Source organism: Triticum urartu, chromosome 3 (genome assembly GCF_003073215.2).
Source record: "Triticum urartu cultivar G1812 chromosome 3, Tu2.1, whole genome shotgun sequence".
NCBI lineage: Eukaryota > Viridiplantae > Streptophyta > Magnoliopsida > Poales > Poaceae > Triticum > Triticum urartu.
In genome coordinates this window covers 2,509,716-2,521,419 of record NC_053024.1, presented here as the reverse complement: position 1 = coordinate 2,521,419, position 11,704 = coordinate 2,509,716, and the positions used below count along the sequence as shown (strand labels likewise).

The 11,704-nt window shown below is 47.2% G+C and overlaps 1 protein-coding gene across 1 annotated transcript; it reads left to right on the top strand.

The window, feature by feature from the left end:
• The first annotated feature begins 1,612 nt into the window (after nt 1-1,612).
• Nucleotides 1,613-11,189, top strand: LOC125547463 (phosphoenolpyruvate carboxylase 4). Its single transcript, XM_048711326.1, has 19 exons — nt 1,613-1,768; nt 1,876-2,039; nt 2,353-2,467; nt 2,560-2,637; nt 2,720-2,788; nt 2,882-2,960; nt 3,151-3,227; nt 3,322-3,417; nt 3,558-3,699; nt 5,835-5,969; nt 6,183-6,244; nt 6,822-7,058; nt 7,559-7,684; nt 7,925-8,026; nt 8,163-8,309; nt 8,454-8,552; nt 8,757-8,845; nt 9,329-9,455; nt 10,143-11,189. Exons 1-19 carry the CDS (start codon nt 1,613-1,615, stop codon nt 11,187-11,189), a joined length of 3,147 nt encoding a protein of 1,048 aa, XP_048567283.1.
• The last annotated feature ends 515 nt before the right edge of the window (nt 11,190-11,704 follow it).

Here is an 11,704-nt window from a genome sequence, read left to right as displayed (position 1 = left end):
AAAAAATGTATAATATAGCAAAATGTTTAGTACGAAAAGACAGTTCCGAATTCGACCGCCATAGGCCGTTTTGGAAATTTTTAGAATCCTCAAATTATGAAAGGAAAAAAGGTTATGCTCAAATTTCAGTTTTTTTGAATTTTGGTCAAACTATGGTCTAACTACTTATTCAAGAAATATTAGTGTTAATAAATAATAATTGTTTTTACAATAATAGTTTCAAACTCAAACGGTGCACGTGTGACTTCATGCTCAACCTAAACTCCTAAGGGTTAATAAGATTGACAGCTTACTATTGTCAGGAAAACAACAAGTGCAGATTTGGATACTAGGGGGAATAAAACTGGAAAGTTACGCATGCTCAGGCTGGAATAGTGAGAGGGATGGGTGACCGGATGGGAAGTTAGACGATTTGGAATGAGTGCTCCACACTTGAGTAGTGATGAGGGGTGATTAGAGATTAAATTGTCAAATAATTCAGAAATTTGAAAATCGAAAAAATTCAATTTTTTTCGAAATAAATCAAAAAAATTTCTTTAGTCCCGGTTTGTGTTACCAACCGGGACTAAATTAAGGTCCCCCAGCCCCCGGTGCAGGTTCGTGCCACGTGGTGGGCCTTTGGTCCCGGCCTTCCCGGGTCATGTTGAACCGGGACTAAAGGGGGAACCTTTAGTCCCCACCCTTTAGTGCAGGAAATTAGACAATTTGGAATGAGTACTCCACACTTGAGCAGTGACGAGGGATGATTAGAGATTAAATTGTCAAATAATTCAGAAATTTGAAAATCAGAAAAAAATTCAATTTTTTTTTCAAAAAAAATTCTTTACCAATCGGGACTAAAGGTCCCTCAGTCCCCGGTGCGGACTCGTGCCACGTGGTGGGCCTTTGGTTCCGGGTCGTGTTGAACCAGAACTAGGGGGCCCTTTAGTGCCGGTTGCAGAACCGGGACTAAAGGTCCTTTCGAAGCTGGACTAAAGCCGAATACTGCACTAGTGGTTGCAGGACTTCGAGTTGGGGAGGGGGTCGATTCAAAGGAAGAAGACCACTCAGCAAAGACAGAGGATAAGGCCTGCTCGGATGGGCATGCGTGTCGATTGTTCAAGGCAGCCAGCAAAAACGTGGGATCAGCCGGGCGAGGAAAATTGTTTTCCATCCTTATATAAAATATCATATAAATACAGAACTAAAAGCATAATACCTTGTTGGTTTTACTTGATTACAAAACAAAACATCGTTATTTTCTAGCAATATCTTTAGCAAATTTTAAACATATTAAGCAGTGCAAGATATTATCGGAAACATTATTAGTAACGACATGTCAAAAAAAGGTTACAATATACCCCTAAAAATAATTACATTAACAGAATGAAATGCACTTGGAATGAAAGCCGTACGTTTGAAAACCGAGTGCTAGTGGTGAAGAAAGAAAGAATGAAAGAAAAAAAAAGCATGTGGCTTGCGCCTCTCCCTCGCATGCCGCCGTCTTCCTCTCCTCTCCGGTCTCCTCCGCCATTTCCAACACGGCCACCCTCCCCTCCCCCCCTCTCTCTCTCTCTCTCTCTCTCTCTCTCACGAGGAGGAAAGAACAACAAGCTAGGCAGCGGCGGCGAGGATGCCGGACACGACGGACGACGTGGCGGAGGGGATATCGTTCCAGGCGTTCGAGGACGACTGCCGCCTGCTCGGCAGCCTCCTCCACGAGGTGCTCCTCCGCGAGCTCGGCCCGGGCTTCGTCAAGCTCTTCGAGCGCATCCGCATCCTCGCCCAGGTACCCATGCATGCACGCTCGCTCCCTCATCGAACAAATGCCTCAATGCATGTTGTCGCGTGGATGGCTGAAATGCCGGGCCGATCGGCCGGCCCTGCATGATGCAGAGCGCCATGACGATGCGCGGCGCGGAGATGGAGGACACGGCGACGGTGGTGGAGCGGCAGCTGGAGGCGGAGCTGTCGGCCATGTCACTCGAGGACTCGCTCTCCCTCGCCCGCGCTTTCGCGCACCACCTCAACCTCATGGGCATCGCCGAGAGGCACCACAGGTACGTACGTACGTACCCAGCTGCACCAACACATATGCATTCTCCTGCGATTTAAAATATCTGACAAAGATAGAATTAATCTCTGTACAGACAAATTCAGAAATGCACAGGTGCTAATGCTAATAAGAACATAGCTGCAGAAATACGTACAAAATAATTTCGACATATATATGCATGTTGCAAACTCATGGTATAGTTTGTTCCTTTCTGATCGATAATCTGAAATAGTATCTTCACCTAATTTGCCACACGAAAATCTACAGTGAAAGATCTAGTTTTGTGCTGAACAAATGTTTTTATCTTCCGTATACAGGGTCCGCAAATCACGTAGTGAAGTGCATCTGTCAAAATCATGTCACGATATATTCGACAAGTTGATCCAAGGCGGCGTTCCTCCAGAACAACTCTATGATACTGTCTGCAAACAGGTGCTTGTGTTAATAATGTAGCGCACATTTCCTGGCATGGCGATCCCACCAAGCTTAGCTGATGCTTGATATTTTCTTTACCCGCTGTGCAGGGGGTTGAAATCGTTCTGACGGCGCATCCCACTCAAATAAATCGTCGAACCTTGCAATACAAGCACCTTAGAATAGCCGTGAGTTAATCTGTGATTTCTTCTTTTGATCTCGCTGTATTTTGTGTTCTAACTTCTAATGACTGATGGGACTGTGCTGCAGCATCTTTTGGAGTTCAACGGACGGCGTGATCTTAACTATGAGGATAGAGAGATGCTAATAGAAGACCTGGTATGCTTGAGAGGTTTTGATACATTTTTTCCATTAAAATACTCTGTTTTGCTGATCTGTCCTCAGTTCCTTCTGACTCTGATTAGCATGCAGGTAAGGGAAATCACAGCATTATGGCAGACAGATGAGCTGAGGCGCCATAAACCTACACCAGTTGATGAAGCTAGGGCTGGTAAGAAATTAAGGCTTCTGGCTTTCCGGTTTGTCCATGCATGATATTCCCTCCGTCCCAAACTTCTTGTCTTAGATTTGTCTAGATACAGCTGTATCTTACATCCGTATCTAGACAAATCTAAGACAAGAAGTTTGGAACAGAGGGAGTATTATAAATGATTTCAAAAATAATTTCTTGACTCTCGCAGGCCTTCATATTGTGGAACAATCTCTCTGGAAATCGATACCACGCTATCTTCGCCGTGTCAGCAATGCTCTAAAGAAGGTTGCGACAACAATTACTACGATTTGATGAATTTAACTTCTGTTTCACTCCCTGGAGCAATTTTAAAATTTTCTTTTTAACACTACGCATATAGCATACTGGCAAGCCTCTTCCACTAACCTGCACACCAATCAAATTTGGTTCATGGATGGGTGGCGACCGAGACGGGAATCCTAATGTCACATCAAAAGTAAGCTTACTGGTTTGATGATGCTTATTCACTAGTCTTGCTTGCGTTTAACTGTGTATATGGTCGATGTTTTTTTTTTTCCTTTTTCTTCCGTATTAGAGGGGTTGTACTTGATTGAAACAATTTTCATTTCTATGCAGGTGACTCGGGATGTTTCCTTGATGGCCCGTTGGATGGCAATTGACCTGTACATCCGACAACTAGACAGTCTCAGCTTTGAGTTATCCATCAAGAAATGTAGCGATAAGCTTGCAACCTTAGCCAATGAAATCTTGATCAAAGGTTAATTAGTTTCATGATTATCCACCCAAGTTTTCCAATCTTAGTAAATGACTAAAGCCTATTACCAGAGGCTGCTTTGGTATGGCCAATTTATGTGTTATGGCGCTGCTAGAAGGAGGGCGCGAGATGGCCGGCCGGGGGCTTTTACCCACGGCCGGACAAGATGGAAGGGATTTCCTTCTTAATTCTTGCTTGATTAGATTGATACATCTTCTCTCTTTATATAGAGAGGTTTGCTTGACTCACAAGTAAGGCTTTACTTGACCCCTAAGCAAGCGACCCTTATCTCTAATTAACCCTAAGACTAACGGGCTATACCGCCAGCCCAGGCCGTTAGGCCCATTACGTACTCTAACACTACACCCCACCTGGACATGCAGCTTGTCCTCGAGCTGCAACCTAACTAACTTATAACCAGGACTCTACGCAACACAAACCTAACACCTAAAAACAAGCCTTTTACATCTCGGCTTGTTTTATTACTCTCAACCTGAAATGGACTGGGACGCTTTATTTTGGACCCCTTAACAAAAAGTGGACACCATCCGCACGTCGGACGTGCACGTGTGCAGCCACCTGGATCCCATGGACACCATCTGGACAAAAGGAGTGCATGTGTATGGCCACCTGGAAGTGGTCGCAAGAGTGACCAGCAGAGGCGCCCTCGCGGCGGCCGGCGGAATGCAGTGGTGCGACGCGGTGCGCTCCTGTCGGTGACACCCTGCCTTCTCCCTGCCGGACGGCTGTTGGTCTGCACCGCACAGAGAAGAGTGGAGAGCTTGCGATGGAGAATGACGAGGAGGGGTGCGCCCCCCCAACCGCCGATGTCGCAGACTTTGAGGTCACTACCCGCGGGGAAAACGGCATGCCCAAGATCCCCGATGCAGTGGATGACAGCGAGGTCCTTTGTGCAGCGAAGTGCAGCTGGGAGGAGCGGCAGTTGCAGACCACGCATCTCCCGCACACGCTGGCGCGCTAGGAGGCCGCACGCAGCAGCCTGCAACCTCACCGCCGACGACATGTGTCGGGTAGTGATCCAAGCCGGAAGCGGTGACGGCGACGGCGGGAACTTGATGGGGACGCCCTAGGGAAGCAGTAATGGCGACGACGGGAACTTGATCTGGTAGATCGGGACTCCCGCCGGTGCGGTCGATGCGGGGCCGGAGCTGACCGGCGGTGGCTGCTGCAGCGGAGCACCGGGCGCGGCGGAGACCGCCAGGAGCGGTGGCTGCCACTGTAGCCAGGGCGGGGCGGTGGTGGCGGTGGATGGCAGCTGCAGCGGTCCGACGAGCGCGGCGGGGACGCCCTGGGGCAGCGGCAGCGGCGGCTGCCACTGCAGCCAGGGTGGGGCGGTGGATGGCAGCTGCAGCGGTTGTTGCAGCGGCCCGGCGAGCGCGGCGGAGGCCTCCTGGTGCAGCGGCTGCCACGGCAGCCACGGCGGCGTGGTGGCGGCGATGGGTGGCGCAGCCGGGTGCGGCCCGTAGGACCCGGCCAAGAACAGGCGGATCTCCTGGACTGCCTGGGTTAGGTCCCACAGCGCCCTGGACACCTCCTCCGGGATGAGGACGGCAGGGGCGGGCGCGACGAAGGATCCCAGCGTGGGCAGGAGCGGGGCGACGGTCGTGGTGGTCGCCGGAGGCGATGAGGTGACCGGCAGCGGAAGAGACAGGTTGGGCGGCGATGAAGATATGATCGAACCGAAGCTAACTGATACCAAATTGTTATGGCGCTTCTGGAAGGAGGGCGCGAGATGACCGGCCGGGGGCTTTTACCCACGGCCGGGCAAGATGGAAGGGATTTCCTTCTTAATTCTTGCTTGATTAGATTGATACATCTCCTCTCTTTATATAGAGAGGTTTGCTTGACTCACAAGCAAGGCTTTACTTGACCCCTAAGCAAGCGACCCTTATCTCTAATTAACCCTAAGACTAACGGGCTATACCGCCAGCCTAGGCCATTAGGCCCATTACATACTCTAACATTATGGCATTGTCGGAAAGGCCTAGTTAGTTTGAAGATCACACCTTCTTGGTGTAATAGCAATATGTATACATCTTCCACCAATATCACCTGTAAAGCACATATTTTCAGATCATATTTTTGATTTATGTTGATAATTCGAGTGGATTTCTCAGACTCGGAGTCGACATCCGAAGAGAAGAAGGCCAATCCTTGGACCAAAACAGGACCAGAAAACAACTTAAAACGGCCGCCTAGGATGGGGATGCCTGCTCAGCTTCCTTCTGGTGCTGATCTTCCATCATTGACAGGTAGAATCTCTGTCATGTGATCTACTCAACTTAAAACTTTATGTGCTGCTGCATCAGATACAATCATTTCACTTAAGTTCACAATTTTTTGGTCTATATTAACACCTGAATTTCTTGTTCCAAAATCTATGTAAAATTTGCAGTGGCAGTTGTTAGTCGCGTCTTAGTTTATATCTTCACCCTTTTCTAATCTAGGACTTGCATCTGATGCAGAATGCAGTGATAGCGAATCTCAATTCAGAATAGTAAAACTTCCATGCAACCCGAAACATCAGGTTTGAACTATTCTTTTTTTTACCCCGAAACGTAGAACAATTGTTCTACGGTAATTTTCATTAGTAGTTTAAATATGTACAAAAGGAATAGAAAAATAAATTACAGGCAGACTACCCAACTCTTGTTTTCTCTAACATGGGAAAAATGTTAATCACTGAGAACTATGGTAAGAGGGAAATCATCGGGTTTGAACTATTCCAATGTCTCCTATCGTAGCTCGTGAGATAACATTCTGGCTTCCCCAAAGTGCATTGTTCACATCTGGTGCAATATGTATAAACATGTATGTTGGGAACTATTATCATGAAACTAGAGGATACCCCGCGCGTTGCTGCGGGAATTGGTTGATGAAAATTTGGGTTGATAACATAAGTGCAATGGATTATGTATAAACATGTATGTTGGGAACTGGTATTATGAAATGTGGTGAAAACATAAGTGCCATGGATTATGGCTGCATCGCGTCACCCAGATTCAATAACCGTAGTTAGCAAACATTAGCCTGGATGCCGGGATACACAGGTGTCATTGTAATCCTTTTTTTTGGTCCACTAGTTCTTTGCTTGTCTTCTCCAGGGAATCCAAATTCCAACAGAAAGAAGTGAGGAGATTCACAGTCCAGTGCAGTCTCCTGGTCGTCGTCCAGCATCATCACATATGAGTCGAACTCCCAGTGGTAGTCAACTAAGGAAAATGTTGTTCACAGAATCTAAGATAGGCCGGTCAAGCTTCCGAAAGCTTCTAGAGCCAAGCCTATCAGATAAACCAGGAATTACGCCATACAGGATTGTCCTTGGTAATGTGAAAGAAAAGGTTAGAAGCAAACTTCTTTTATTAAACTTCTTCCAAGCATAAGTGAATTTAGGATTGTTTGAGTGTCAAATTGGTCTTGTACTGATATATTTTCAGTATTAAATCCAGCCCAACGCTAAGAAAAATATCAATCGGTGGAGATAGAGAGTAGAAATTTAGTAGGGTCAAAATTGCTACTAGGTAGAGAGATACTTCCTATGTCATCTCATCTCTAACATAAGTTCAGTCTGACTCTTATAGCTTGTTATACAAACGCACCTTTCTGCATGGTTTATGTTCAAACACTTTGAAACTTGCCTGATTGAAAATCTGACACGAGAGATGCCCACTGCTCCTGATGGAGAGGTTATATACTTATATACTCTCAGCTTTGATAGCAACGTACTATTTGAATCTCAATCAGAACCAGCGGTGCTAGGTGTAAACGAGACGAACACTATTTTTTTTACAGAATTAAACGTTCATCTTTGACTACCTTTATTGTATATTTCTATTTTCAGATGATGAAGACACGAAGACGGCTTGAGCATCTTCTTGAGGATCTACCATGTGACTCTGATCCTGCAGAATATTATGAAACACCGGATCAACTTTTAGAGCCGTTGCTCTTGTGCTACGACTCACTGGTAAGTCTTCATTAACAACTACTGCCTTCAGATCCTTGGGTTTGTCATTCTACAGTAAATATTTTTTGGGCACGCCAATAACCCTCAACATTGCATGAAAATCCATTTTGTATAAAAAAGCGCAAACCTTTTTTACTATATCAATTCAAACTGTTAAGAAACATGTACTCTGTTATATCATTTATCACACGATCTGTCTTTTGTACTGAGTAGCACGTGCGCTTCAATTATTTTGTGAAGCAATCATGTGGATCTAGCATTCTTGCCGATGGCCGGCTGGCCGATCTGATACGGAGGGTTGCAACCTTTGGTATGGTGCTAATGAAGCTCGATGTCCGCCAGGTATGCATTACAATTATTATTACTGCTACGTACTTGTGATTTCTCAGATGTAATTGTGCATAATATGTATTATTGGCTCCCAAAAAGCATAGCTAAAATTCAGTCATGATTAAAAACTACATATTTACTGCTTCAGGAATCGGGCCGGCACACAGAAGCGCTTGATGCCATTACGTCTTACTTGGATCTTGGCGTTTATAGTGAGTGGGATGAGGAAAAGAAGCTGGATTTCTTGACTAGGGAGCTGAAAGGGAAGCGCCCTCTAGTTCCCCCATACATAGTGGTAATTTGTTGCGTACATAAATCAAATAAGTGATCAAATATCCACATATAATTGATCGGTTACAGCGTAAAGAAAGGGAGCGAAAGATAACCTTTGCCTAGTTTAGAAGATTTACGTCCGTGTCTTTCCCTTCCTGTCTTTTAGGTTAATGCTGATGTGAAAGAAGTTCTCGACACCTTCCGCGTTGCTGCAGAACTCGGGAGCGACTCGCTTGGAGCATATGTGATTTCAATGGCCTCCAATGTAGGATGAGACACCACTTCTGTTATCAACTAATGAAGCAAACATGAATATTCAGTTACCTTTTATCTTCTGCAATTTAAGAGTTCTGACTGAATCTCACCTGAGCTTACCTCGTGGAGTCCTATGTAGCACTCATATCCCAGATCACAAACTGTATTTGGTTGGCACGGGTTCTGATTTGCAGGTGTTTGTACTTCTTTTCAGGCCAGTGATGTCCTCGCTGTCGAGTTGTTGCAGAAGGACGCGAGGCTAACAGTTAGTGGGGATCTCGGAAGGGAATGTCCCGGTGGAACGTAAGCATGATTATCTATGCATGATATAAGTTCTAAATTTCTCATGAAATTTCTTGTCATGTTCAATCCACAGCTCTATGATCAAATCAACTGAACCTGAAAGCATCTAGGAGTGATCAATTTAACAGTAAACCTAGAACCTGAAATCGGCTGACTACAACCCTACCAATTGGTTACATTAGCAAAGAGGCTGATTCAAGGAAAGAATAAATACTCCCTCTGTTCCATAATGTAGTGCATATAGATTTTCTAGAAAGTCAAACTTTACCAATTTTGAACAAATTTATATGGAAAGCTATTTATATGTACAATATGAAAATACGTCTTGTGATGTATCTAATGATATGTATTTGGTATTCAAGATGTATATGTTTTTCTCTACAAAGTTGGTCAAAGTTTAATTTCTTAAAAAATCTATACGCACTACATTGTGAAACGGAGGGAGTATTTAAAATCAATGTCTGTTCTTTGGTGAACACGCAGGTTAAGAGTTGTTCCCTTGTTCGAGACGGTGAAGGATCTTCGAGAAGCAGGTTCGGCGATCAGGAAGTTGCTGGCCATTGACTGGTACAGGGAGCATATCATCAAGAACCACAACGGCCACCAAGAGGTAGAAATAGAATGCTTCTATTGGCTTTAATCTTCATCTCGGCCAATTATCTGAACAACAACAACAACAAAGCCTTTAGTCCCAAACAAGTTGGGGTAAGCTAGAGGTGAAACCCATAAGATCTCGCAATCAACTCATGGCTCTGGCACATGGATAGCAAGTTTTCACGCACCCCTGTTCATAGCTAGCTCTTTGGTGATACTCCAATCCTTCAGGTGTCTCTTAATGGACTCCTCCCATGTCAAATTCGGTCTACCCCGTCCTCTCTTGACATTCTCTGCACGCTTTAGCCGTCCATTATGCACCGGAGCTTCTGGAGGCCTGCGCTGAATATGCCCAAACCATCTCAGACGATGTTGGACAAGCTTCTCTTCAATTGGTGCTACCCCAACTCTATCTCATATATCATCATTCTGGATTCGATCCTTCCTCGTGTGGCCACACATCCATCTCAACATATGCATCTCCGCCACACCTAACTATTGAACATGTCGCCTTTTAGTCGGCCAATTATCTAAACAATCTTGCTAAATTTCAGTCGACTAAGACTTGGTTATGTCTTAGTGGATGTTATATTCATGAGATTTTACATTAAGACCCGTGCAAATCTTTTTTTTTCAGTTTTTCTTTTATCTATCTTATAACACGTGGTTTTATCTAAAACCGTATTCTGTCTGAACGTTGCAGGTCATGGTGGGCTACTCTGATTCTGGCAAGGACGCCGGCCGTTTCACGGCGGCGTGGGAGCTGTACAAGGCGCAGGAGGACGTAGTGGCGGCGTGCAACGAGCACGGCATCAAGGTGACGCTCTTCCACGGCCGCGGCGGGAGCATCGGGCGCGGCGGTGGGCCGACGTACCTGGCCATCCAGTCGCAGCCCCCCGGCTCGGTGATGGGGACGCTGCGGTCGACAGAGCAGGGCGAGATGGTCCAGGCCAAGTTCGGGCTGCCGCAGACGGCAGTGCGGCAGCTGGAGATCTACACGACGGCGGTGCTGCTGGCCACCCTGCGGCCACCGCAGCCGCCGCGGGACCCCAACTGGCGGCACGTCATGGAGGAGATCTCCCGCGCAAGCTGCGCGCACTACCGGCGCACCGTGTACGAGGACCCGGCCTTCGTCACCTACTTCCAGGAGGCGACGCCGCAGGCGGAGCTGGGCTACCTCAACATCGGCAGCCGCCCGGCAAAGCGCAAGGCGGCGATCACGGCCGCCGGCGGCATCGCCAGCCTGCGCGCCATCCCGTGGGTATTCGCGTGGACGCAGACGCGGCTGGCGCTGCCGGCGTGGCTGGGCGTCGGCACGGGGCTCCAGGACGCGCGCGACAAGGGCCGCACCGAGGACCTCCGGGCCATGTACGAGGAGTGGCCCTTCTTCCAGTCCACGCTCGACCTCATCGAGATGGTGGTGGCCAAGGCCGACGCGCCCATGGCCAAGCACTACGACGACGTGCTCGTGCTGTCGCCGGAGCGGCGCGCGCTCGGGGAGGAGCTGCGGCGGGAGTTGGCCAGGGCGGGGAGCTGTGTGCTGGCCGTCAGCGGGCACACCAAGCTGTCGGCCAACAACCGGAGCCTGAGGAGGCTGATCGAGAGCCGGCTGCCGTACCTCAACCCCATGAACATGCTGCAGGTGGAGGTGCTGCGCCGGCTGCGCCGAGACGACGACAACCACAAGCTCCGTGACGTGCTGCTCATCACCATCAACGGCATCGCCGCGGGGATGCGCAACACCGGCTGATCCATCCCGGTGGAGACTTCTCTTTTTTGGCACAGGAATCAATCTCTGTAGCTTAATTGCAGGAATCTACAGTAGTATTTATGAACACAAAATCTTGCATGGTACATTCTGCTGATCGACGAGGAGATGTATAGGCGTTCGTTGCCTCGAATGTGTTGTCAAAATACAGTGCATTTGTAAAGCCATATACGTACTACTTTGTAAACTTTGATCAAGTATATAGGAAAAAAGTATACCTATATTTACATTATCAAATCTATAGTGACCCTAATTTGTTTCAAATACATTTGTTAACATAGACATAGACTAGGTTCTATATCTGTAGAGTCGAGCTGTTGTTCTTTCCGGACGTGTTTGGTTGCTCGCAGTGATTTTGGCTACATTGCATGTGTATCTAGGTGGGACCGGTTGAGGAAAACAGGGGGAAAATCACCATCCGCACATCGTTGGGTTGTCTGCATTAGGGGAGAAGTTTTAGCATGACGTTTGGTGTCCTACATTGGCTCGGGTCATGC

Coding starts and splice junctions, on each gene's coding strand:
- LOC125547463 (XM_048711326.1), top strand. CDS start 1,613: ATGCCGGACACGACGGACGACGTGGCGGAGGGGATATCGTTCCAGGCG. Junction 2,638..2,719: donor ACAAGCACCTTAGAATAGCC/GTGAGTTAATCT, acceptor ACTGTGCTGCAG/CATCTTTTGGAGTTCAACGG. Junction 8,027..8,162: donor TGAAGCTCGATGTCCGCCAG/GTATGCATTACA, acceptor TTACTGCTTCAG/GAATCGGGCCGGCACACAGA.